A 27,889-nucleotide genomic window follows, 5' to 3' on the forward strand; every position below is an offset into this window, starting at 1 on the left:
TGAATATTTTTTGAGTAGGGTGAATCACTATATAACTTGGGCGCTATATTCTTTAAAATCTAAATTTAATTCAACATTTTATTTTTACCTGGTTGTTTGTTTATTTATTTATTTAATTTTATTTATTTATTCATGAGAGACACAGGCAGAGGGAGAAGCAGGCTCCATGCAGGGAGCCTGATGCAGGACTGGATCCCGGGACCCCAGGATCACACCCTGGGCCAAGGCAGGCGCTAAACCACTGAGCCATCCAGGGATCCCCCCCCCTTTTAAATTTTATTTATTCATTTAAATTTTATTTATTTATTCATATTTATTTTTTAAAATATTTTATTTATTTTCATGAGAGAGACAGAGAGAGAGGCAGAGACACAGGCAGAGGGAGAAGCAGGCTCCCTGCAAGGAGCATGATATAGGACTCAATCCCAGGTCCCTGGAATCACTACTTGAGCTGAAGGGAAATCTTCAACCACTGAGCCACCCAGGCATCCCAAACTTATTTTCCAAAAATAAATACGGACAAATGGTACTATGGTCAAAAGATTTGCATCTAGTAATCCTTGAGGATTAGAATTTAAATTATTTAACTTAGAAATAACATAATCATAATTCTATTACATGTCACTAAAAAACTATAAGAACTTAAATTTCTGTAGTTTTAGGGACTGAAATCTTTATTGAATTTGAAAATGTACATACACATCTGTCCGGCTATTTAAACATTAAGTAACTTGTTATGATTTTTCCTTTTGATAACCTACACATAAGTATTAGACTCTACCATGTCCGGGGGAATAAATTATTAAATTTTAAGTTGACCCACAAATACATTCATTCTTATTATATTCTGACAAGATCCCTTTAAAATCGTTTTCACAGTATTTAGTGTTAAAATATATAAAATGTATACAGTATATAGATAAGTTAACAAATATGTTGATACAGTGATTCTTGATATAAAGTCAATATGACCTAGTAATCATGATCTACTGCATTTAAGACAGTTAACCTATTTCAGTGCAGTGTTTTATCCTGCTTCATTTGACTTCATAAATGAAGCATACCAGATATTTATTTCAGGTTATTTGGTAGCAAAATGAAGCATCAATTTTAAAATTAGTATTACAGATTTTCATATGTACTCTGAAATGACTGAATTTTAATTTTGAAATTAATAATATTACAGCATTTAAAAACTATACAATTAACAGTCTTTTATGTTTATTTAAATTCAGAATTTTAGCAAGAAAATTAATTTTTTAAACTGAGGAAGTTGTAAAATTAGCCTACATGATGACTCTTTAAACATCCTTAGAAGTTTTTTATTAAAAAAAAAATAGACTTAAAAATTCACCCATTGGGTAAAGTTTAGATCGTGACTTCATAAAATTGATTCTCACATGACAAAATATTTGAGTAAATGATATCAGAAGAATTTTGCTTGGGAAAGATAACTGGTGTTCTTTGAGGTAATTTTTCAATATGCTTACTTTTTAAATTGATAGTGACTTTAAAATAAAGAATCTATTTCTAAAATCTTCTATTAGGAATTTAATACCAGAATATTAAACCACAGTAACTTCAAATGAGTTTAATTTGTTGGTTTTTTAATTTGTTTCAGCTCATTCAGAGCTTTCTGAATCTATTGGATGGATCAACATTTTCGTTGATTTGATAGAGTATAACCTTCCATTTTGAGACTTCCAGTATAATCCTCTTCTTCTCTCTGGCTTAGTTTTGGCTCTTTGCTTGTTATATTTACCATTTAGGTTGTTTTCCCCACAAACATTGTGCCACCACCAGCCTCCTAAAGAAGATAGATATGGAATTTAATGAATACAGACTCATGTAGTTACTGTTATTATATTTCCCAATGAGTACATCTTCACTTCTTACAAATATGACAGTATTGTATGCATTTGCATGTATCCCATTTTTGAATAATCTGTATAAGTCCTCTGTATATCACCCAAAATAAAATATCTGAGAAAGTTATAGGTAAAATACCTAGTTGAACTAGAATGAAATTAATAGTTATATTAAGAGATTTTTACCTACAGAGAAAATGCTTATTTGGGATTCAGTTTTTAAAGAGTTGATACTGTATAGCTTAGCTAATAGTTTGGGAAGGTATTTTGTAAATATGAAAATGAAGTACTGATGTTAGGAAAAGGATACCTGAATAACTTTCTGGACAGTTGACATGTCCTTTTGCCTTGTGATCCCAAGTAGAAAACACCAAATCTTTGTGTTCTGGGAGTGCATTGAGAATATTGCCAGTAATTTCAACAAGGTGTAATGTATAGTTGGTCTCATGATTTCCCAAGTGAAAGAAATATTCAATATAATGCTTGTTGTCATTCCAGTCTTCTAGTTCAATTCGCAAAATGTAATTAGATTGCTTTACTATGGAATATATCTTCTCTAGACCCAACCAAAATTCTCCTGAAAAGAAAATAAAAATCTGTGGGTTGTTAATTTTAAATCACATTTTCTACAGTGTACACTTATAATACTTAAACAATTAAGATTTAAACATTTATTAATACTGTACATCTCAGTTTCTTTGTTCCTTCTACCTTCCAAGTAATTAGTATCTAAAATGTTATAAAAGAAAGTGGTGTTAAGGATGGTTTTCTTCATAGTTCATTCATAGTACTTACCACTTAGCAGAGCTTTTAGTCATAATTGTCTTTAATGATTATAATTATAATTAGAAGCCATTAAATTAAATTGTGATACACATGCTTAAGAATGGACATGACATGACATGAAATTGTGATAAGTATAATTCAAATAGATGGCTTGTAATAAGTGTAAATTACTAACAGATATGTAATTATTTGTCAGTAAGTCCTATGAAGGCCGGGACTATTATTCATTCATTGTTGCATTCCTAATGCCCAATTCGAAATAGATTCCTAGTAAATACTTTTAAGTTCACAAGTGAATGAATGAATGAATGAATGAATGAAGTCACCTTACCGTCAAGCCTCCCAAAACCATATCTGTAGTTTTCCCAAGTTTCATTGAAGTTTTGTGATCCATCTATTCGGTGTTGAATTAATGTCCATGAGCTACCTGTATATCATGAACAAAATTGTGTATTTTAAGTAGATTGGTGTGACAAAATATGGTTTTCTTTTTTGTTTTTTAATTTTATTTATTTGAGAGAGAGAGCATGTGCACCCAAGCAGAGGGAGAAAGAGACTCTCCACTGAGCAAGGAGCCCAACATGGGGCTTAATGTGGGGCTCTATCCCAGGACTCTGGGATCATGACCTGATCCAAAGGCAGACTTTTAACCGACTGAGCCTCTTAGGTGGCCCAAAATATTGTTTTCTTGTTTTGATTTTAACTGGTGGCTATGTAATATAGCTATTAATATTGTTATGGTAATACCATTTTATTATTTATTATGGTCTCAAGAAATTAATTAAAGGGCAACTAATGAATCTATCTTAATAAACTTATTAATAATAGTAATTTCAGTTTATATTCTGGAAAAAGATGGAGAATATTGAATACATGCATTGGTAAATACAAAAATAAATAGAAGTACTATAAGCCACTTATAACTACTTATGTTACTTATATTTCATTTTATATGTATTCAGAACAAAGATAATAGGATTTAGTCTTACTAATAGGCAGTGAATAACCTGAGCTCTTCAGGCTGGTTTTACCTGATTTAACATCACAGTAGACATTAAAAACTTGAGAGTTGCTGGGTCTAATGGAATAGATGCCACTTGTATGTTCGCCTCTGTTATATATGGTGGTACAATTAGCAGGAATGTCTAGAATCAAGAAAGTGTTATTACATGAGATACAGTAATAAGAATGGTATCTTTAGAGCTTGAGCTTTTACTTGACATTTTATGGAATTGTGTTGAATGTAGCCTTTAGCCTTTTTCAGTAATGTATTACCAAGAAAGTACTTTATGCTGAAGCAGATACATTAGATTGTATATTATGCAAACAGTATTAAAATGGTTATGACTAAACTGATTTCTTTTTAGGAAAAGTGACAAAATGAGAATTTTAGACATATTTTTGTGAGATATAGGAAATGTAATACCGCATATGAGACATTATTATAGTGCTTGGTGTATAGCACTTCAACAGATATATGTGGATATAGTGAACATACACGAAGGAAACTTACAGAGACCTTTTGTGTGTGTGTATGAATTACATCAAAGTAAATGTGTTCTGAAAGCATCATTTTATTAAAGTTCAGTTGGGAATGGAGATTTTGTTCTTTCATTTTTGTGTTTCTTTTTTTTATGAAAATTTTCAGCAGGAAAGTAGAAACATTGGAGAGAACTTCATAGTCTTTCCATCTGTATTCAGCACTTGTTAATCTTTTGCCAATTTTGCTTCATAAATATACAGGTACACAAATATATTCTGTGCTATTTGAAAGTAATTTGTAAACATCATGACCCTTAATTCCTTAAATATTTCAGCTTGTATCTCATAAATATATTATTTTCATACATGAGTATAAAACCATTATTACATATAAAAATTTTAAAATAATACCATCTCTAAAATCAAGTCTACATCTGTATTTTCCTGATTGTCTTAAGAATGTGTTTTATATGGCTGAAAAAATAAAAAATAAAAAAACCTGCCAGGATCCAATTTAGGTTGACATGTTGTATTGGTGGATTTGTCTCTTTACTCTCTCTTAGTTTAAGAACAGGCTCTAAGAATAGCAATTTTTAACGGGAATGTCTAAGATAGTAGAAAAATTTGATAATATACCTTCAAGAACGAAACACAACAAATTAACTTACCATTATGTTCTACATTTTTTGTTTCATTCAAGTGAAGAAAGGGGGTAGTTCTTGGTGCTCTTGGTTTAGAAGAAAGAGAATTTTCTGTGGATTCTTGAATAACATTTCTTAGCTGATGAAAGAATATAAGTTTTCTTTTAAAAATGGTGCAGAATTACAATTAGGGGAATCTGAGGGAGGATATCAAAAGTATAACTTATATGTGTCTTTAAGTTCATAATCAGGCACACTAATGAGTTTGGAAAAACTATAGAAAGAAAGAGAGCAAAGCACAAACCAGAAATTGGTCAAAAAGCCAGCCAGACCAAAGGTAAAGACTTTGCTTAGCATTTTTAAATACGTTCTGTTTAGATATATGAATAGAATATGTATTCTGTGCTGTTATAGGCAGATTTTAAGCTTAATTAAATCTCAGTTGTAGGCCTTATTGATTAATTCTCAGACCTGCCTTAAAGACCTAGCATATACTTTGAACAAAGCTGCTTTCTTAATAGGTTTTTGGAATGTAAATGTTACCTGTAGAAGTATTAAATTGGCAGGCTTATTTGCTTACTTTCAATACATTCAATATTTCATTGCTAGTTTTTGCAATAATGGTTTATTTTTATGGAAAGTGTGCTGGGTTTGCAATTTATTGACTGATAGCTTTTGTATTAACAGACTGAGAAAAACAGATTATATAATATCTTACTAGTGTTTTTTAATGTTGGCATTTCCTGTGACCTTATTCATAAGGATCTATTGCAGAGTTCATTTACTGGATATTAGCCTTTTCTCCTAAGTAACTATGTAATATGAAAGGCACTTAACTTACAGAGTTTTGGAATCTTATTTGAAATTTGAGGAAATTGGATTAGATGCTCTAAGGCTTCTTCAAACTCAGATATTCATTGTTTTGAATACTTCATACATTTTATTATTAGACAAGATGTGTATCATTTGATAGTAGTGACATTTTGCTTTTGTAAGTAGGCTCATTTAACCATAATAGAAGATGTAAGAAAAATGAATTTAGAAAAATAATGTAATGAGGGAATTATGGAAATAAAAATTAATTGGCAAAAAATCCTTTTGGATAATTAGCAAAAATAATAAAATAACCTACTAAACTATGATTCACAGCAAAAATAACTTGAAATTATGAGTCATAAAATTTCTTAAACATATAATAATATGTTTATTAAGTGGAAATTGTTTTATTATTCTTGGCAACTATTTTTTTAAATAACTTTCTCCAAATTTGTATTGTTTTTGGAACGGTCTGGAGTGCTGTTTCATAGTATTAATAATTTAATATTTCTGAAATTTTTAGGTTCTCACATATAGTTTTTTCTAAATAGGTATCTCCCTCATCTAGCCAGCTGTTTACATTGTAGATTAATTCTACTATTGGGTATTGGACATTAATTACCAGGCACACAGTTTCTAATACTACTAATAATAGCAAGCTTTTATTGACTTCTTTGTGTTGAATGTGATATTAACCTTATTAATTCAATTTATATTTATTGAATTCCTACTGTGTGCAGACAGTATTTTATATTCTGGACCAATAGCAATGAAAATGAAGAAAATCCCGGTTCTAGTGAAGGGACAGACAAAATAAATAACTAAAATTTTATATTATGTGAAAAAAAGATAAGTGTAAAGGGAAAAAGAGTAATAAAGGACGTAACAGGGATCCCTGGGTGGCGCAGCGGTTTGGCGCCTGCCTTTGGCCCAGGGCACGATCCTGGAGACCCGGGATCGAATCCCACGTCGGGCTCCCGGTGCATGGAGCCTGCTTCTCCCTCTACCTGTGTCTCTGCCTCTCTCTCTGTGAGACTATCATAAATAAATAAAAATTAAAAAAAAAAAAAAAAAAAGGACGTAACAGGTTTGGGGATTGTAATTTTTGATTAAGTGACTTAGTAAGGCTTCACTGAGAATTTTACATTTGACAGAGATCTAAAGGAAATGAGAGTGGGCCATGCAGATACCAGGGAGAAGAGCATTATTATCCTGGAAGATAGAGGGAACAGGGGAAAGGTCCTGAGACAACAGCATGTTTGATATATTTGAGTAACTTGGAAGAGTTACCCCAGTATGACTAGAGTTGTAGAGATGAAGTCAGAGAGGTAAGAGTCATCTGGGGTCTTATGGACACTGCAAGTGAGATGGGAAACCATTGTATGGTTTTGAACAAAGAGAGACTTGATCTAATTTTGACTTTTTAAAGTTTTTTTTTTTTTTTAAGATTTTATTTATTTATTAGAGGTGGGGGGGAACATGAGCAGCAGTAGGGGCCATGGGAGAAACAGACTCTCCACTGAGCAAGGAGCCCAATATGGGGCTCAATCCCAAGACCCTTAGATCACAACCTGAGCTTAACTGACTGAGCCATCCAGGTGCCCCTAACTTTGACTTTTGGTAGAATCATATTGAAGATACACTTTACATGCTGTTAATTTTTTTTCTCACAAAAATTATTTTGGAAAATAAAGTAAAATAAATTATTTTGGTTCTGTTGTTTTCTTCATAGAATAAGTGAGGAAACTGAGAGACAGAGGGATTAAGTAATTTATTTAAGGTCACAGAAAAGTTTTAGAGCCCAGATTCAAACCCAGGTATTTTTTAGCTTCAGGGTTTGCAGTCATAACAATCATGCCAATGTGATCTGTTTACTCATTATCCAACTATAAGTTTTAAAAACAAGTTTAGGGTCTAATATTTTCATAAACCTATTAGATTTTATTGAAAAGATTAGACATATTAAATATTGACTTACCTGGTTTTCTATTTCTTTTATTTGACTATGCTGTTGGTTTAATTGTCTATATTGTTCCTCCACAGTCTGGAGAAGGTCTTTGATGCTATTATCTTGCTGTTCTACAAAAGTCTGTACATAGATGGTAGGGTGGTTAGAGGTTTCTGTCTTTTGTTTTTCTTTTTTCTTTTTTTTGTTAAATTAGACTTTTTTATTTTTTATAACACTATTACAATCTAAGCTTTTAAAACTAATAGTGGATTGGATAACTAAATATTGGCAACCTTTTTCACTTATGCTCCTTTCAAATCCTTTTGTCCTCATGTTTTAAAATGTACCATCTCTAAAATCTGATTTCTTGAATTTCAAAGTACTTCAGTTAAATGGAAAAAACAACAGTATTTTAATAAGAATTAATCTTTACCATTTACATATTACTTTTCCCATTTAATTTTAATTATTTTAATTTTAATTTTAAGACTTTTATCCATTTAATTTTATTTTTTAAAACTTTTATCCATTTAGTTTTAATTTTTCTTTTTTAACATTTATCCATTTTAAACATGGGAGGAGGGTTTCAAATTATATTCCTTTAACTTTTTACTTGCCTCCAGTGATTTGCAATACTGTAAGAATTTAGTGTTCTAAATTTTACTAATTGATTTGTAATTTTCATCTCAAATGTGAAGCTGTTTTTAAATATAATGTTAGGGAATCGTAAAAACCAATTTGAGGGATCCCTGGGTGGCGCAGCGGTTTGGCGCCTGCCTTTGGCCCAGGGCTCGATCCTGGAGACCCGGGATCGAATCCCACGTTGGGCTCCCGGTGCATGGAGCCTGCTTCTCCCTTTGCCTATGTCTCTGCCTCTTTCTCTTTCTCTCTCTGTGACCATCATAAATAAAAAAACAAAAAACAAAAAAAAAACAATTGGAAATTAGAATGGGAAATTTTCTTTCCTAGAGGCTTTTTTTTTCCCCTGAGAAAAGTATAGTATTTCAAAGATTTAATAAAGTAGCATGTCTTAAAATATTTTTAAAAAAAGATCCACATTGAAAACAGAACCATGAACCCTCTTTGATTTCTACTTACTTTAAGTGAAGTTACTTCTGGGTGTTCCTGAATTTCAGGTTGATTTTTAATTAAACTGGTTAATTGCTTCTCCAAATATCTCACTTTTTGTTGAAGTAGAATTTTTTCTTCTAGAAGGCTTTCAACTTTTGAGTTGAGTTCAAGTGACATATTCTTCACTTCTTCATTCTTGACTTGCAATTTGGATGTAGTTCTTCTAAGTTCCTTCTCTTCTTCTTTGATTTCATTGGTTTGCAGTGATAAGTCATAAAAAGACTGATCAAATATGTTGAGTTTTTGAAATATGTCATTAATTTGTCCCTTAGTCTTATGGACAAAGTCTTTGAGACCATGTCCTAACTGAAGGAGACCATTGGCTAAAATTTTTACATCATCTAACATAGCAAATCTTGACTTTGGCTCTGGAGATACAGAATCATATGATGAATAGTCTCGGTCAATTTTGGAAGAAATAACTAAAGGAATGATAAAAAGAAAGAGCTTAATTGTGTACATTTTTATCCTAATTACTCAACTAATTTTCTCCTGTAAGCAGAGCCAGACTTCTAAACTCTATATATACCACTATTTGCCACATGAACAGTAAGGTTGGCAGGTGAATATAGTTAATTATTAAACTGTGTAAACTTGTACCAATGTAACCTTCTACATTGAGTTAGATCAATGCTAAATGAAATCAAAGAAATGAGCAATTAACTTACTGGGTCATATCTAATTGTTGCTGTATTTTGCAATGTTATAAACTTCAGTTTTAGAGTTGTGAGAACTACTTGTTTTTAATAGCTTATTTTAATTTCTCATGATTTTAAAAAGAGATATACAATTTAACTCTTTTGATTGGCAAATTCACATTAAGGTTAAGGAAAATTAATGAACTAAGTGCTTTCCCAAATTGTATTTTAGTTATTTGGAAAGAGCAACCTATTCCCAGAAATGGTTTCTCTGTGAAGCCTTCCACCACTTCTTCAAGTGGTATTAATGGCCCTCAATTCTGCATTCCCATGATACTCTATATAAGCTAACATATGATTATATATTCCTTATTATTTATTAGTATGTCTTTTTGCTTCAGATGATCTTTCCTAACCATATTTGTATATTATCACAAATCTCATACATTAAAGACATTTCACTCCCTTTCTCTGTTAATATAGAGTCTGTGTCTATGTTCTAACCTCTTTCCCATGTACCCACTGAAAGACCAATAGATTAGGTGATCTTCTAAGATTATGTCAGAATTATATACTTCCAATGGCTGAAACAATTTGCCTGTTATAAGTTTCTTTGAATTTTGTCAGTTTGGTAATACACATTTAACAAAACCCAACAAATTACTAGTATGTTCAAATGTAAATGTTCTACTGTGCTTCTAACTTAGTGTTAAAAGGAAAAATACTAAATACTTCAGTTATATTATAGCTGATTATCCTTTTTTTTTTTTAAGTGAGAGCGTATGCATGCACGTGTGCAATGGAATAGCAGGGGCAGAGGGAGAAGGAGATCAAATCTTAAGCAGGCTCCACACCCGGTGCAGAGCCCCACACAAGCCTGGATCTCACAACCCTGAGATCATGACCCAAGTGGAAAACAAGAGTCTGAGGCTTAACTGAATGAGCCACTCAGCTGTCCCTGATTATCCTCCTTGAGTGCTCATTGAGAACATTTTGAGGAAAAATCCTTTAAAAATGCCTTATCTTGATTAATTAATGTAGTAAAATTGTTAAGAGTGTGGGCTTTGGAATCAGAATCAATGTTATCTGTATAACAGCCCATACTCTGTCCAAGAACCACATCTAGCTGTCTGGCTTTGGAGAAGTTACTTACCTTCACATACTTTCAGTCTTCTCATCTGTAAGTTGAGGTAGTTATAGTACATACTTAATAGGATTATGGGAATTATAAGAAATGATATGTGTAGAGCACTTAGAACAGTGTCTGGCAAATAGGAAGTACTCAAAATTAGTTATTATATCACATATAAATGACCTTTGAACATTTGTGTGTGTGTAATCAGGCCTATCTGAAAAAAATTTAAATAGAGTTCATATTTTTTTTTTGCAAAGAGAAAAGCTTTAGCATAATGAATTTTAGTTTAAATTGTAAGCTGTCAAACAAAACTTTATAAAATGAACCATTTCCAAATTTTTGCTCTTAGAAATGCCTTCTCATGGCGTAAAATAGAGACCCTTTCCTTTGATGATTTAGGGTAAGGGCTTTTGGATTTAATAGCTACAGTTGGTAGTATACCATAGTGGTTAGGAGTAGGATTCTGGAGAGAGGTAGGCTGACTTAGAATCCTGGCTGTCCCATTCTTCAGCTCTGTAACTCTTGGTCAAATTAGTTTTTCCATACCTCTGTTTTCTCATCTGTCAAGTGAAGGTAATACCTACTTTATAGGATTGTATGAAGATAAGAATTAAATTTTTTAAAGCACAGAACACTGGTGTAAAGTAAATAATCATAATTTCTTAGTTACTTTTTGTTAATTAGAAATAATCAATGCATTTATGCCCATACTATAATATTTTATTGGTAAATATTGTATCTCATTTTAGATGATATAAGTTGTGTAATTTTGATGAAATCCAGGTTTTCTGCATTTTGGTGTCTTGGACCTTGGTAGGTATAAGGAATTATATCTTTTGTTTAGCCTATTTTAAGTGCCTATATACAGAACCATATAAATATTTCTGTTTGTAAGAGAAATAAAGAATCCAAATAAATAAAAATATATAGATACTTCCACTAATAAAGAAGAAAAACAACAAAAATTCTTATTCTTCATTTTCATCTTACCCTCAAAACTGTTAAATGTTATAGAAGTTAAAAAGTATATAGAACTAGTGAAGAAATTTGAATTTTCTCCCTTATTTTTAAAAGGAAAAGTGTTGTGGTCATTGGTCATGAAGGGCATATTTCGAAACTTTTCTTAACTAAACTGTCTACTTTTCTGGCTTCAAACTATTGACCCTGATGTTTCATCCACCCTCTAGTTGAGGGGAGACTGAAATGGGCCAACTTCTCTCTGTTGCACTATAAGCTGTTTATGGGCAATACCTGTATCTATTTTTAATTTGTATCCTTTATAGTCCTTTATATAGTAAAATGCCATATATGTTTGAGAATGCCATATATGTTTTCATTCAATATATAAATATATTGAATGAAAAAGAGAATGATAAATAATAACATGCAAATTTTATACCTAGAAAATTTGCATCTAGTAAATGTTTAACCTGTTTTGATATAGGAGGTTCTTTTTGAGAAAGGAATTTGAAAAGTGTTTTGAATTTGCCCCTTCGAGTGCCTAAAAGTAACTGAACACTAATACCAAAGACAGGCTTATTAAGTAATTTCTTTCCATTTTGGTTACTGTATTAAAATATTAACACTTTCTGTACAATTGATATGATTTCTTATGTGTGACACTAACAGATAGATTAAAGGCAATAGTGTTACATATTCTTGGTTTTTATTATATTGTCTCTAGGTAGAAATAACTGGATAACTTTTTTTCTTAGATTAGTTTGACATGTTACTGCATATACTTAAAATAAATAAATTGCCTGATCATGAGCTGTAGAATACCAACATGGCATGTAATGAATACAGTAAGGGTGTAAGTGATTTTATATCTGCCTTTTAATGCCTCCTGTTTGACTATACATCGTCAGAGGTGGAATCTAATCTTTGCTTGAACTTGTGCCTATTTAAATAGAACCCTAATCAAATATAACCAGTAATGTTATGAAAGTTAAAAATTTTTGTGCCAAAGAAAATAAGAAACTAAAAATTGGGCCCTAATCTAGGGATTAGTTCTTAGTTTCTAAGAACTAATATCCAAAATATTTTAGCTACATAGAATTTTAGGACATTTAGAAGTCTTGTTTAAGTTTCAAGCAAAGCAAAGTCCTTTGCCTTCCCTCAGGTTGTGCAATCTTCCAGAGATGTAACTTTCAAATAAAGCACAAGACATTGGGACCTTTTGAATGTAGGATTCTTTTTAATTTCTTCCTTTTAAAAATGTGATCATTAGGGCCACCTGGGTGGCTCAGCAGTTGAGCATCTGCCTTTGGATCAGGGCCTGTTCCCGGAGTCCTGGGATCAAGTTCCACATTGGGCTCCCTGCATAGAGCCTGCTTTTCCCTCTGCCTGTGTCTCTGCTTCTCTCTCCCTCTGTCTCTCTCATGAATAAATAAATAAAATATTTAAAGAAAATAACAATATGATCATTTGTCTTTAATATTTGGTAGAAAGATTCTGAAAGTAACTTCATGAGAAGGACACATTTATAAATAGAAATATTTATATTAACTAAAGTGAAGAATAATGCCAGATTCATATATTGGCTTCCCTTTCCTCTCTTTGTCCAGAACAGAAACTGTCCAATGGAAATATAGTGTGAGTTATATATGTAACAAAAAGTAAGAATTGTAACAAATGAAGTTCATTTTATTAGTACATTTTATTTAATCCAGTATATCAAAAATTATTTCAACATGTGATCAATATAAAACATTAATTAGATATTTTATATATTTTTTCATACTTAATCTTCCAAATAGAGTATGTTTCTATACTTCCAGCATATCTCAGAGTGAGTACACATCAAGTACTTAGTAGTCTGATTAGACTATTTTATTGGATACTGCAGATCCAGAAAATGAATGATCTTTGAAGTAATTAATTATTTCATGCATCTTACTTTCCCCCCCATGTTCACTATTAATAAATGTTAAATGTTAAATTTTTATGCTGAAGGTACTTATTGTGGAAACCCAGATATTTCTGAAACTTGTAAAATGTAAAAATCCTAGGGGCACTTGGGTGGCTCAGTTGGGTAAGCTACCAGCTGTTGATTTCAGCTGGGATCATGATCTCAGGGTTGTGGGATGGGGCCCCACAGGTGGCCCCATTTGGGACTCTATGCTCACTGGGGAGTCCCCTGATATTCTCTCTCTCCTTCTGCCCCTCCCCTCTGCTCATGCTCATGCTGTCTTTATCACTTAATAAATACATTAATAAATAAAATCTTAAAAAAAAAACAAGAGTCATCCTGACTTTTCACTATTAACATTTTGTGGTCTATCATACTAGATTCCTTGCGTGAGTAGCTACACGTGATTCCTCATGTCAGTTATCCTTCGAAAGTATTGTGCCATTAAAAATTAAAAAAAAAAAAAAGTATTGTGCCAGTTTACATCCCTGCCAAGAGTAATGAGAGTTTTTCTTTTCCCATGAATTTTTACCAGTGCCTTGAATGAGAAAACCAAAAGTATTAATAAATTCTTTTTCAAAATGATTTATTTGTTGTAGAGAGAGAGAATGTGCATGCATGCATGCACACCAAGGAGGGGCAGAGGAAAGGGAGAGAATCTCAAGTAGACTCTTGCTGAGCACAGAGCCTTAGGCAGAGCTTGACCCTCTGACCCTGATATCATGACCTGAGCCAAAATCAAGAGTCCAATGCTTAACTCACTGCCCCATCCAGGTGCTCCCTAAATATCAATAAATCTAATAGGCAAATGCATCTAATATCTTTCCTGGCCATCTGTTTTGTTCTCTTCATGAATTACCTGAGTGTTATGTAAGTCCCTTCCCTCCAGATTCCTCTCCCCTTTTTTGTTTGTCTCTTTCTGACTAATTGTGGGAATTATTTACATATTATGGATATTAACTCTTCATCTTATAAGTAACAAATAGTATTTTTACAGTTTGTCATTTGTCTTCCATCTATGTTTAGCTATTACCTGCTCTGCAGAGACTTTAAAATCTGTCTTTTATAATTTTTGTGGCTCATGATCAGAAATGCCTTTCTCACCTATAAAATATGGTCTTTAAAGTGTATCTAGTACTTTTATGGCTTTCTTTTTATTATTTAAACCTTTGATTATTCTGGAATTTATTTTGAGGAGGGAGCAAAATATGAATTCACATTTTTTCCCTGAATGGCTAGGTCAACACTTCATTAATCTACTTTCTCACTGCTGATTTGCAGTTCTTCTGAAGTATTATAAATGCATGATAAAGACTTATTAAGTTTATGTGGGAATTAATAGTGGAGTTGGTAGTCAAATGAAAAAGAATATGGATTCAGTTGTATGCCTTTTACCTTCAGAAACAAGTTGAGAAGCTCCTGGGTGGCTCAGTTGGTTAAGTGTCTACCTTCATCTCAGGTTATGATCCCTGGGTCCTGGGATCAAGTCCTGCATTGGGCTCCCTGTTCATTGGGGAGCCTGCTTCTCCCTCTCCATCTGTTCCTTCTCCTTCCTCTGCCTTGTGTGGGCTCTCTCTCTTTCTTTCTCAAATAAATAAATGAAATCTTTATTAAAAAACAAGTTGAATTTAAAACTGGGTTATATTGGAAATCAGGTATAGATAACATTTATATCAGGTATAGGTATAGATATCATTTATAGATAATGTTTAGTTAATTTCATTTAACCTGGAATCCAAACTCCCATAAGTATTAGGTAACTAAATATTTATGTTTATTCTGTATTATTCATTCATTCAATATGAAGCACTGTTTTAAGCATTGGGAATATAGCAGTTAACTAGATAAAGTCCTTGCCCTCCTGGAGTTTGGGCTCTACTAAGGAGATACACACGCACATTTATAAAAGGAGATACAGGGCAGCCCAGGTGGCTCAGCAGTTTAGTGCTGCCTTCAGCCTGTGATCCTGGAGACCCGGGATCAAGTTCCATGTCGGGCTCCCTGCGTGGAGCCTGCTTCTCCCTCTGCCTGTATTTCTGCCTCTCTCTCTCTCTCTCTCTCTCTCTGTCTCTCATGAATAAATAAATAATCTTTTTTAAAAAAAGGAGATATATAAACAAAAAATAATATATAAATGAACAAGACAATTTAGGATTATTTTATTTTTTTATTTTTTTGATGCTTAGAGGGGCTTTTACTCCAGGGCAGAGATCAGGCCAGTTCAAGGTCTCAGTGTGGTGAAGAGGGTTTTGATTCACCCAGGAGAGGGCCTGGCTGTGGTTGGGGGTTGGGAGGAGGACTGCCGGGCATGGCTGTGGGGTTGCAGGCAATAGGGGGGCACTTGGGGGACTCCAGGGCTCATTCCAGCTCTGCAGTGATGCTGGTAGGGTCCAGGGCTGGTGTCTGTCCTCATGGTAGGCTCTCGGCACCATAGTAGTCTGAAGCCGGGGGTATATATGCACCGACAGTGCCTGTGGCACTGGGGGGTGGTGGCGGGGGCACGGTTCTCCAAAGCCAGCATTCTTTCGACAGGAAGTTATCAAGGTCTTCTTTGCTTCAGAACAGGTGAGGGGAGAGATCTATTTCAGCAGCTGTGACCAGATTGTTTTATTTTAAGCAGATTGTTTAAGAGATGTGAATGGAATAACCAAGGGAGGCATGTAAAGGGGGGAGGTAAAGATTAGGTTTTCTGAGACTTGAAAGATGTGGAGAGTCCGATCATGTCCATGTCCACAAAACGTAGACAGTTGTAAGATGGTGGAGAGCTTCTGAGGGATGGGGGAAAGCATAGTGTGTTTTGCTTTTCTGTGTGTTCTGTACATCTATACTACTTACAGTTTTTTAAAAAATATTTTATTTATTTATTCATGAGAGAGAGAGAGAGAGAGAAGCAGAGTCACAAGCAGAGGAAGTAGGCTCCCTTGGAGGATCCCGATGGGGGACTTAATCCCAGGATGCTGGGATCACGCCCTGAGCCAAAGGCAGATGCTCAACGACTGAGCTACCCAGGCGTCCCTGTCTTAGCTGGATTCTTTTCATGAGTGTTTAATCAAACTCAAACCTACCCAATCTTACAAAGCTTACAAAATCCCCATATTCTGTTTCCAACTATTGTATGATCTTTCTCTTCTTTACAGCTACACTTTTCAGAATTTCAGTGATTTCATTTTCTTAACGACCACCTGCTCTTGGGACTTTTGGGTTACTCAGCAGTTGAGCATCTGCCCTCAGCCCAGGGCATGATCCTGGAGTCCCGGGATGGAGTCCCACGTTGGGCTCCCTGCATGGAGCCTGCTTCTCCCTCTGCCTGTATCTCTGCCCCTCTCTCTCTCTCTCTCTCTCAAGAATAAATAAATAAAATCTTAAAAAAAACAAAAAACAAAAAACCAACTACCTGGTCTTGAACCTACTTTTATGTGTTTTCAGTCTGATCTTATCAGTGCCTTTCATATTGCTAAGTTCAGTTGAATTTTTCAATTCTTACCTCATTTGATCCCTGAGTGGTTTTTGACATTTAATTATTCAATTCTTTTTTTTTTTTTTTCTTTAAGTAGGCCCTACCTAATGTGGAATGCTGTGTGGGATGGAACTTTTTGTTAATTATTTTCCATTTGTTTTGTAGTTTATCTCTGTTCCTTTATTTTCTCTCTCCTTTACTTTGTGGGTTGATGACTTTCTTTAATAGTATGCTTTAGTATGCTTAATAGTATGCTTAGGTTTCTTTACCTTTTGTGTATCCACTCTAGGTTTTTGCTTTGTGGATATCTTGAGACTTGCATATAACAACTTCTTTCTAGAACAGTGCATTTTAAATCAACAACAACTTGGTGTGATCCAATTTTAAAGTTCTTATTTTTATTCCCCTTTCCCATATTTTATGTTTTTGATGTTAAATTTTACATCTTTTTATCTTCTGTATTCCTTAATTATTATAGTTACTTTTACTGCTTTTGTCTTTTAACCTTCATACTAGCATTGTAAGTGATTAATCTGCTCCTTTTAGTATATATTTACCTTTCCAGTAAGATTTATTCTTTCATGTTTTCTTTTTACAAATTTGTACTCTTTTCAACTTAAAGAACTCTCTTTAATAGCCCTTGTAAGGCCAGTTTAGTGATGATAAGCTGTTTTAGCTTTTGCTTGTCTTGAAGACTCCCACTCTACTTTACTTCTGAATGATAACTTTGCTGGATAGAGTTTCCTTGGCCGGAAGTTTTTTCTGTCAGAGCTTTAAACATATCTTGCCACTGTCTTCTGTCCTGCAGAGTTTATGCTGAACCGTCTCCTGATAGTCTTAATGGGTTCTCCTGGGTGTAACAAGTTGTTTTTTTCTTCCTGTTTTTAGGATTCTCAACTTCTTTTTAACTTTTAACATTTTAATTATAATGTAGCTTGGTGTGAATCTTTTGGGTTCATCTTTTTTGGAACTCTCTCAGCTTCCTCGACCTGGATGTCTGTTTCCTTCTTCCCAAGGTTAGGGAAAGTTTCATCTATTATTTCTTCCCAATTTTTCATAAGTAGCACATGCCACTATACATCCTATTGTGGAACCTACTTTTTTTTCTTCAACATGCTGAATATCTCTTTCATCAACAAATATTGCTGCACATTGTTATTTTGTGGACTCCATAGTGTTTCTTCTTATCAATATATATTAATTTAATTAACTAGAACTGTGCTGATGAACATTGTATTTCTTCACAATTATTTATATTCTCTACTTCAAAAATTGTTATAGTGAATTTTTTTAAACACATCCATTTGTACATGTGTGTAGTTTTCTCCTTAGACTAGATGCATGTTTCTTAGGTCAAAGATTGTGTTCATGTAGAATTTCTATATTGCCTGACCACATTCCAGAAAATTTTGACTTTGTTTTCATTGCTCCAGGAGTTGATTAGCAGGGCTTTATTATACTTGAAGTCTTGTTCTTCAGCTCTCAGCACTAGTCTTCAGTAAGTAACTTTCATTCTATTTCCTTTTCTTTTCCTTTTTTTTTTTTGCCTTCTCTTTTGTTGTCTTCTTGAATTATTTATCTTCTCTGTGGTGGCTCAGGGACTATTAAAATTGTGTGAGATGCAAGATCATGAACTGGGTATGAAGTAAAATAAATGCAGACTAATGTTTAATTTCTCATATAGCAAGTAGTGAATACTGTTACACCTAGCATATTGTCATACATGTTTTTGAACAAATAATGTGGAATATAATACCTCTTAAATCCTTGATCGAATTTATATAAAAGTCTCATCTATAAATGTCATTTTCTTTATATCTGCTTGGAGGAACTAATATAATACATTATTAACTATTTTTTGATAAAAGATTTATTTATTTTAGAGAGGGAGCGTGCATACTGTGGGGGGGGGGGGCAGAGAGAAAATCTGAGACCGACTCCCTGCTGAGCAATGAGCCTGAGGCAGGCTCTATCCCATGACCCTGAAATTGTCACCTGAGTCAAAATCATGAGTTGGCCACTTAACCAACCGAGTGACCCAGATGCCCCTGCTATTAACTTCTTAATAATGTTTTTGTCCATACTCATTTATTTCCCAGAATCCTCCTGTAGAAGAAAGAACTTGTGTTTTGAAGTTTGACTGACCTATATTCTGATTTCAGCTTACCTAGTTGTATGTGAACCTCACTTCAGTTTTCTGGGCTTCAATTCATCTGCAAAATTGGGGTGGTATATTTGATTGCTATCTATTTGACTGCTATCTATATGACTGCTCTAAGAATCAAAGTATTGCACGTGAAAATACCGTAGTGGCTAGCAAATATTAATAATTCAGTATTTCATCCTTTTCTTTTGTGGCATGCAGTGATACATCATGTTTTTAGATATATATTCACTATCATGTATACTATTGCCTTCACAGAAATCTTCTCTACATATACCCTCAGAGTCTCAATTTTGCTAATCGTCAAGGTTCTGCAAGAAATATAACAGTGAAAGTACAGTTCATGTATGGAGAGGATCCAAGCAATGCCATGCCGGTAAGAAATGTTCTTTACTTTTCCTGTTCTTCATATACGGTTCAAATAGACTTTTTTTTAAGTGGTGTTACTTGGTTGGCAGCTCTAGATTAGAAATTAATATGATCTTATAAATCAAATTTCTAACTGCATTACTTCCTGTACTGATAGTAAAATTTACTTGAAGTCCTTTTTAAAATTTTTATTTAAATTCCAGTTAGTTAATACACAGTGTAATACTAGTTTCAAGTGTGCAATATAGTGATTCAATACTTCCATATTGAAGTCTTAATTATTGAGGACTTGGTATGTGCTAGTCACTCCGAGATACAAAGATGAGTAAGACTTGTAACCTAGAGGATATGAGATAAAAACATAAAATTCTAAAATAGTGACTTTCAAAAGAGGATCACAACAGAATCACAGAATTAGGGTACTCTGACAAAGCACTGATATATATATTTTTTTCTATTCTTGTCATCTGTGATTCCAATTCTTCTCCTTTAGAATGAAAGGTCTGATAAAGGGAGGTGGAAAGTGATGGGTAGTATAGGAGGTTGTGGTATAGGTTTAAAAAGTGCCCCAGGTGATTCTAATATGTATGATTTTTCCCATGTTTGTTAAGAAACCCTGGTAATAGTGCATATTACACTTACTTAAGGGAGCTCTTAAAAATACCAGTACTCAGACTGAATCTTGGTCCAATTAAATTATAATGTCTGGGAGTGGAGCTAGTCATGTATCAGTATTTTTAAATCTTCCCAAGAGATTACATTTTACAGCCAATATTGAGAACCAAGGGACTCAAAGGCTTAGATGTACATTGGTAGGAGAAAATGCCTTGTCAAGGTAATAGGTATCACATACAGGGATTCAAAGGCATAGATGTACAGTGGTAAGAGAGAATGCCCTGACTTGCAACACTAATGCACACTCTGTGAAATACAGTGCAAGTTTCATGAAAGTAGATTTTAGGTTTAACTAAAGTTAGTAACATGGAATAGGAGCACAACTGTCACTTTAGATGTTCAACCTCTGAGAACCCTTGTGGAATGAAAATGAACTTAAGAACAGGTGCATTTTTTATAGTTTTATTTTAGCCTTCTACGTCAGTTATTAAATCAAATTCTTCTGATTTTCTACTTCCTAGGAAAGTGTGTATTTTCTCTTTTCATATTGTTTCCATTTCATCAGTATTTATAGATATTGACAGCAACAAGCACAAATTATTCATCTTTGTATTATTCTATGGCAGCTGTTTCAGATCTTTGTATATATTACATGCTGAATAAATATTTGTTGATAAATGTAGGATTTATTTTTGAGGTTTGAAATTAGCATTTCATGTTCTTTATTGGTGTTTTATTTCTGTTGAAGGAATGAATATACTACTACAGTTGATGAAAAGATGCTGGATTGTGAAAATAGGCGCTTCATTATATGTGAATTGCCATATGAATTTGAGTTTATGACAAATGTAGTCTATGTAAGATAGTCTGTTGTTATTGTTTGCCTAACAAACTCTTCCTTGTCTTAGCACATATATGCCGTCCTCTACAGAATTCCAACTGCATCCAGCCACATTAGCAGTTAGAGTGCTCCCTCTTTTGGTGCTACCATAGCATCTTCTCATTTCTTTTATGGGCGTTTTCACTTTAAGATTTTATGTTTATTTCTTCATCTTGTCTACTAGATTGTGAGCTCCTTGAGGGCAGGGACCATGTCATGTCTATATCTTGATGCTTGTCATAGTGCTTGGCACAGAAATGATGTTCAGTCTGTGTTGATGAATGGTTAAAAATACCTGTCAAATGGTCAACAAAAGAACACTTTCTACTTTATGTCATTCATGTTATGAAAATATAAATGAGTTACCTTGTGAAAAATGATAGCTTCTTAGGGGAAAGAAAGGTACTGCAATCCTTTCATTTATGTATTATTTGTCATATGAAAATATAATGCTTTTATGTTTATCCTGTGGCTGGTTGAAAGTATAGAAACAGATATGTTGTCTTGGCTTAACTTTTAAAAAATAAGGACTATTCAAATGGATCCTGAAATGATTTTTTGGTCATATAACATTGATATGATAAAATCGTAAACTTTAAATTCTGGCAACGGAACAACATTTTATAAAAACATGGTAACATGTTCTTAGCAAATTGATAAAATTAGACTTATAGGAGAGTCATAATTGTTACACCTTTACACACCCAAAAAATAAAAAGACCTGCTTAAATGTTATAAAAAGAAACACAAATATCTGTTAACATATTCTTTTTATTTGGATGGTACCAACTAATCCCTTTGTATAAGATACAAAATTTGAGTTATTTTATCAGTTGTGTTGATGGAAGTGCAATGACATGTCCATGTGTGTATTTTTGCATATATAGAGATAGCTGGCCAGATATAAGAGTTTAACTTACAGCTAGATAACATTGAGAGCTTAACTGCCTCACATAGGAATCATAAGCCATTTATCTAATTAGCTGCCCTAATTAACCATAATACTTCTATTAGAACTCAAGAGGTAGATATACAAGACTGAATTTTTTTACCTCTAACCCTTCGCCAATAGTATTATACTTTTCTTTTTTAAAGTGGTGGATTTTTTTTTTTTTAACACATATGAAAGAACATAAGAATGGCGCTCCTCCTTCTTTATAGAGTAGCTTGTAGGGAGTACTGGAAGCAAAGGATACATAGCTTGACCTAAAATAGGGTCTTAAAATATTATTTATAAATCATTTAATATTTGACTTACAGAATGATTACTGTTTAAGTGGAGAAGCCATCAATTTGTATAGTAGATAAATCCTACCATTCTATAGACCATATTTCTTATATAAATTCCAAATGATATGCTACATCCAGATTTTAAAATGAATTTTTCACCTTCTTTAAGAAAAAGGAAATATAATGGGTAGAAACTTTTCGAATGTTTGAATGTCAGATGGGTCTGTAGTTGAAAAGAAATTTACAACTCAGCAATTGAATTATTAATGAGCGTCAGTAGGCACATTGTTCTTCATTGGGCTGATTTTGCCCATTGTTCTCCAGTAGTTATTAAATCAGACAAATTCTTACATAGATATGAACATCCAGCATTTATTACAACAAAGTTTCAACATGCTGTTATTTGTTACAGGTAATCTTTGGTAAATCTAGCTGTTCAGAATTTTCAAAGGAAGCCTATACAGCCGTAGTATATCATAACAGGTACTGAATTCAAATATTTCTTTCAAAGTTACTCACTTCTCAGTGGCATTGTTAGCACTCACGTTAGTGTGTTTACCAAATGCTTTGCTGCACTGAATGTGCAAATTCAAGACAGCTGACATCAGAGTTAAAATTTTCAACCTGTAGATGCATATTTTCCATAGACATCGAATATAAGACTTTATACATAAAACATCTTTCCTATCAAATTCTCTCACCCTTTCATTTTTATTATACTGTTATTGATTATCATTGTGGCCTCTGGTCCTTTGGACCTTCCCTGTTACTTTCCTTTCAACACTTTGTAAACTCTTTCCTAAGCTTATAGCCATTAGTCAGTTAAATTGGTAGTATAACAACATCTGATAATCCACTGACTTAGGATCCTTCCATTTTACTTCTTTTGGAAATTAGCTTTGGATAACTTTTCATCTCTGCTTTCTTATTCTTTTCTCTTTCTTTCTTTCTTTCTTTCTTTCTTTCTTTCTTTCTTTCTTTCTTTCTTTCTTTCTTTCTGATTATTGAATGCTTCTGGAGGAAAAAAATCATGAAATTCTAGTAATCAAGATTATCACAAGTCATCATCATTTTATCCATATCATGGGGCTACAGAAATTCATTTTACTTTATTTCATCTTCTTTTTGGCCCCACCACTCTTTAATCTTGTCATTGCTTTTTTACCCTGTGTCATTTGGCAGGAACCATCTTAGGCCTTTCTCTTCCTTTCTCTAGCCTCTACTTATTCTCTAGTTGCCTTACTCTTAGTGCTCCTACTTTATTAAGTGGACTGAGTTGGTCCATCTTGAGAACCATCCACTTGTCTACTCTTTACCTCTTTACCTCAGAAATCTCTGCACAAATCTGCCTTTCCTTCTGGTTCAAGGACAGTCAGGGCCCACATGTGGCTCAGTGTCTTTCCCCTCTGCTTTCTTCTGGTCTCATTCTTCCTCTTCCAGAGTGTGACTCCATCACTTAACCCTTCTCCTGTACCATCAGTCCCTGCTTCAGTGACTCCATTCTTACTATCAAAAAAAAACTTGTCTCCTGTACTTAAAAAACAAAATAAAAGTCTTTCTTCAGTGTTGTTGTGTAGCATTGGTTTTTCTCCTTAAAACTTTATTCTTTCTCACTCTTTACAACCCTCCCTAGTTCCTCCCATCTCTTTGGACAGTTTTTTTTTCCTGTGGTAATTATTCTAATTTTCCTTCCTTCCTCCCTTCATCCCTCCCTCCCTCGTCGTCTTCCTCCCTCCCTCCTTCCTTCCCTCCGTCCCTCCGTCCCTCCCTCCCTCTCTCCCTCTCTCCTTCCTTCCCTCCTTTCCTTCTTTCTTCCCTTCCTTTCTTTCTACCTCCTCTCCCTTCCTCCTTTCCTCCCTCCCTCCCTTCCTTTTTTGAGTATAGACATTCATACAAAACACTAAGGTTTCATCCTTAACCCTCTTTTTCTATACTATACTCTCCATAAATAATCTTATATTTATTTCTCAGAATTTCAGTCAGTGAAAATACTACTACTTTTATCTTTATGTGGATTGTTTCCAACTCTTTACTTTCGGTCATGACCTTCTTCATGAAGTGCAGAAATATATGTTTAGTGGCCTATTGGGCATGTTCATTTGGGTGCCCTGCTGCCTTCTCAGTTTCCATCTATTTATCCCCAATTCTCTTCTGGACCCTATCTCTATTTTTATTAATGGTACCACAATTTTTCCAGATCCTTTGATTTCAAAATTTAAAACATCCTTGTTTTCCTTCTTCTTTTCTCTAATATTCAGTCATCTTTTCCATCTTGATGATTTTCTTTTTTCTTGATTACCAAACATTCTGTGCTGTTCTGTTTCTGGGCCTTTCTTAGATCTCTTTGTCTGTTATAATACTGATTCCCTCTATTGATTGAATTCCTACTCAGTCTTTAAGGGCTATATCATATAGTCTTCCTAAAACACAGTTCCCTGATCCAAAACTTGAAATAATCCATTCAGTTCTCTTTTTGAAGCACTTAATCTTATATGCTCTATGCCAGGGGTTGGCAAACTTTTTCTGCTAAGGGCCCAATAGGTTTGTTTTAGGGCTTGTGGGCCATATGGTCTCTGTTGCAATTACTCAGCCCTACTGTTATAGTGAAAAAACAGCCATAGACAATAAGTTGCAAATGAATGAGCATGGCTGTCTTCCAATAAAATTTTATTTATGGATGCTGAAATTTGAATTTCATGTAATATTTCAGGTGAAATGTTATTCTTTTGAATTTTTTTTAACTGCTTAAAAATATAAAAATCATTCTTAGTTTGTAGGCTGTACAAAACTAGGCAGTGGACTGGATTTGGCCTATGGGCCATAGTTTGCCAACCCCTGCTTTATAGCATTGCTATTGATATATGTGTGTCTTATTTATATTCTACAAAATCATATATTTTTTTAGGGTAATTATTTTTTCATGTTTATCTTTAAACCCACCACAAATTAACACAATACTTAGCATAAAGGTGAACAATTAAAAGTATTTTTTGATGAATAACTCTTAGATGCTTAATTTTCCATAAAAGCCTTCAGATAGTATGATTTCAGAAAAGAAATGAACTAAAACATTCAGTACCAGGAAAGATATTGATAAAGAAGGTAGTAATCTCTTAAAGAATCTCAATTTGTAGCTAGATCTTTATTTTTGTTGCTCTCAGCATTAGTAGAATTAAAATGACAATACTGCTTAACATTGCTAGTAAATTCAACTTCTTATAATTCATTGGTGATTAGTGAGATCAGTAGATGCATAGCATTTTTTATTCACCCAAATCATCAAATTTTCAAATGGCTGGCATTAATTATATTTCTTATGGGTATTAAAAGCCTCATCTACCTAATATTTCTGTGATCAGATCTATAGTTATTAGTGTTTCTGAGGCTTATTTGAAATAGAAGGATATTAGACTTATTAGCATCAGAGGGAAAAAAAAAGCACTAATTGGCAGAACAGGCTTCACTTTTAATTAGTTGGAGCCAAATGGTTTGGATGCATTTTTACTAAATATAACTCTGAGAGATACTAACTGATTATGGAAGGTTGGGATGCTAAGGTTCTATCCCTTTTAAAACTATATCATAAAGAGCAGCAATACTTCTTTATAAAAATGCTCCTAGGGATCACTCTAAATGAATATTGAGGTGAAAATGCCATTGATTTGATCAAATATGATATTTGTTGTATTCTTATAGTGGCTGGGAGCACTTCTAAACTGTGGGACAAATGTATTTTGTAGGTGTTCCCTGATTTTTTTCTTTTCTTTTTCTTTTTTCTGAACAGTCAGTATATCATATTTTGTTAACATTTATTTCCTTAGCAATGGAATAATTGTTATAAAATATTCCATAGAGAGCCCAACTTGATACTAAGTTGTCTAGAAATACTTATTTTCTTTATTTTATAGAAAGATAATACAAATTAACCTTTAACATGAAGCTACACTCCTATAACAGAAAATTTTTTTTTTTATGGTATGGTTTTGAAATATCTACTTATAAAAACTCCTGTTATTTTTTCTATGTAATGTATATCAGAGAAAGCCTTGCCCTAGTCTCCTCTTTTATATAGTTTCCTACCAAATGAAGATCTCGGCATCAAGGTGGTGATTATTGATGAATTTTCATATAGTAGGATTACTCAGCCCATTATTAAAGTTGGGTTGAGAAATTTCAGAAACAGAGACAGCTCCCTCAACTGGAAATAGGAGTTAGTTACTTAAAGTTTGGGAATAGAGAAAAACATTTTGTACTAGAAGAAAAATTAAGCATGAATCCTGAAATTAATTTAAAATTTTTTCAAATATACAAATGCAATAATTACTTATTTTGAACAAATTACTGACTATTGATCTGTTTTGTTTTGTTTTTTTGTGTGAAGGTCTCCTGATTTTCATGAAGAAATCAAGGTTAAACTCCCTGCTACTTTAACTGACCATCATCATTTGCTTTTTACTTTTTATCATGTTAGTTGTCAACAGAAACAAAATACTCCTCTTGAAACTCCTGTTGGATATACAGTAAGCATATTTTTGTTTAATATTTAGCTCTTTGATCTTAAAAATAATTACAGTATTTGAGATGTAGTTGATATTCACTATTATTTGAGTATTCTATTCCTTATCTGATTTCCTATATTGGTTAGGAAGAGTCATCATAATAAGAAAATGCTCATTAATGTAATTAATATAACTAATTACCTAACATATGTAAACACTTAGGTGTTGGTACTGATTATTATGTGTTTACCCAACAATATGGGGTATAAATATAAATATATTAAATTTAAATATATAAATATATTAATTTTAAATATATACAATAAATATATAAATTTTATAAAATTTATATTTTAATATAAATTATTAATATAATTTAAATATATTAATTTTAAAGGTTCATCAGAAGGGAATGATTTCAGTGTATAATCATTAAAAGAGACTCTTGGCCGTTAAAACTCTTTTTGCTTTAATTGTATGCAATTAAAACTCTTGAGTATTTTTTGAAAATCATTGATTGAATTGCAAAGGTCAATTTGAGGTGAAGGATATAGATATCAAAATGTGCTATCACAACTTCGTCAGAAAAATCATGCTGCTGCCCAAAAGAGAAAAATCAGTGTTTGATTCATTTTTTTTCTCTTGCAATTTATGAAGTGGATTTTGCTGAATGTTACAATAAATTTATGTTTATGCTTTTTAGTTTTGTTGTTAACATTCACATTTAATCAAACCTTTCCCTACATACATTGACACTATTACCACCACTTAAAATGGGTCCAATTTGTGCCATTTTTCTTCTATTCTAGCCTTTTCTGGGATAATAAGAACCTCCTATTGATGTAAATATTGCATGGTTGGTTAGTAATAATAATGTGTTGGGATCCTCCTTAATAAAATATTGTCAAAGAAGCTTTTCTTTAGAGGAATCATGAAACCTATTATTATTACTTAATTAAATCCCCTTTGTGTTTGGTGATGTTGACAAATTTGGCTCACACCATGTTCTTAAAATAGATTTTCCAAGTAATTCCTTTTGTAACAAACATACTTAATATTGTTTCCTTTTTATTAAAAGTGGATACCAATGCTTCAGAATGGACGATTAAAGACTGGGCAGTTTTGCCTACCAGTCTCACTGGAAAAACCACCACAGGCTTATTCTGTATTGTCTCCTGAGGTCAGTATCTCTCACATTGAAACTCTCCAGATTGAATACAATGAAGTTTTCATTACAGAGGTGTTTTTCTCAAGACCTTGCTGTTCTGTCTAGAAGTATATAGATAATGAAGTAATAATGTTTTCTCCTAGAATTAAAA

At 33.1% G+C, this 27,889-nt stretch overlaps 2 protein-coding genes across 7 annotated transcripts in view; one reads left to right on the forward strand and one right to left on the reverse strand.

Moving 5' to 3' along the window:
• The window catches only part of DOCK7 (dedicator of cytokinesis 7), a 219,365-nt gene that overhangs the window by 90,039 nt on the left and 101,437 nt on the right, over positions 1-27,889 (forward strand). For all 6 annotated transcript variants that reach the window (XM_025427884.3, XM_035717103.2, XM_025427892.3 and 3 more), the window contains exons 15-18: positions 19,236-19,353; positions 22,484-22,554; positions 26,453-26,591; positions 27,649-27,750. In XM_025427884.3, coding sequence (XP_025283669.1) covers positions 19,236-19,353; positions 22,484-22,554; positions 26,453-26,591; positions 27,649-27,750 — 430 coding nt within the window. The remainder of the gene's footprint in view (positions 1-19,235; positions 19,354-22,483; positions 22,555-26,452; positions 26,592-27,648; positions 27,751-27,889) is intronic.
• ANGPTL3 (angiopoietin like 3) lies at positions 1,587-9,195 on the reverse strand. The gene is made up of 7 exons (XM_025427899.3): positions 8,640-9,195; positions 7,572-7,682; positions 4,805-4,916; positions 3,686-3,799; positions 2,986-3,081; positions 2,179-2,445; positions 1,587-1,807 (listed from the first exon to the last, which is right to left on the reverse strand). Exons 1-7 carry the CDS (start codon positions 9,132-9,134, stop codon positions 1,623-1,625), a joined length of 1,380 nt encoding a protein of 459 aa, XP_025283684.1. The 5' UTR covers positions 9,135-9,195; the 3' UTR covers positions 1,587-1,622.

Source organism: Canis lupus, chromosome 5 (genome assembly GCF_003254725.2).
Source record: "Canis lupus dingo isolate Sandy chromosome 5, ASM325472v2, whole genome shotgun sequence".
NCBI lineage: Eukaryota > Metazoa > Chordata > Mammalia > Carnivora > Canidae > Canis > Canis lupus.

What these genes read in the sequence shown, in the direction of transcription:
- ANGPTL3 (XM_025427899.3), bottom strand. Translation starts at nt 9,134, where the DNA reads ATGTACACAATTAAGCTCTTTCTTTTTATCATTCCTTTAGTTATTTCT. An exon ending in TAAAAGAAATAGAAAACCAG is followed by an intron (nt 4,917 to 7,571) that starts GTAAGTCAATAT and finishes TTCTTTCATCAG; the next exon opens with CTAAGAAATGTTATTCAAGA. An exon ending in CTACTGTGATGTTAAATCAG is followed by an intron (nt 3,082 to 3,685) that starts GTAAAACCAGCC and finishes CATGATATACAG; the next exon opens with GTAGCTCATGGACATTAATT.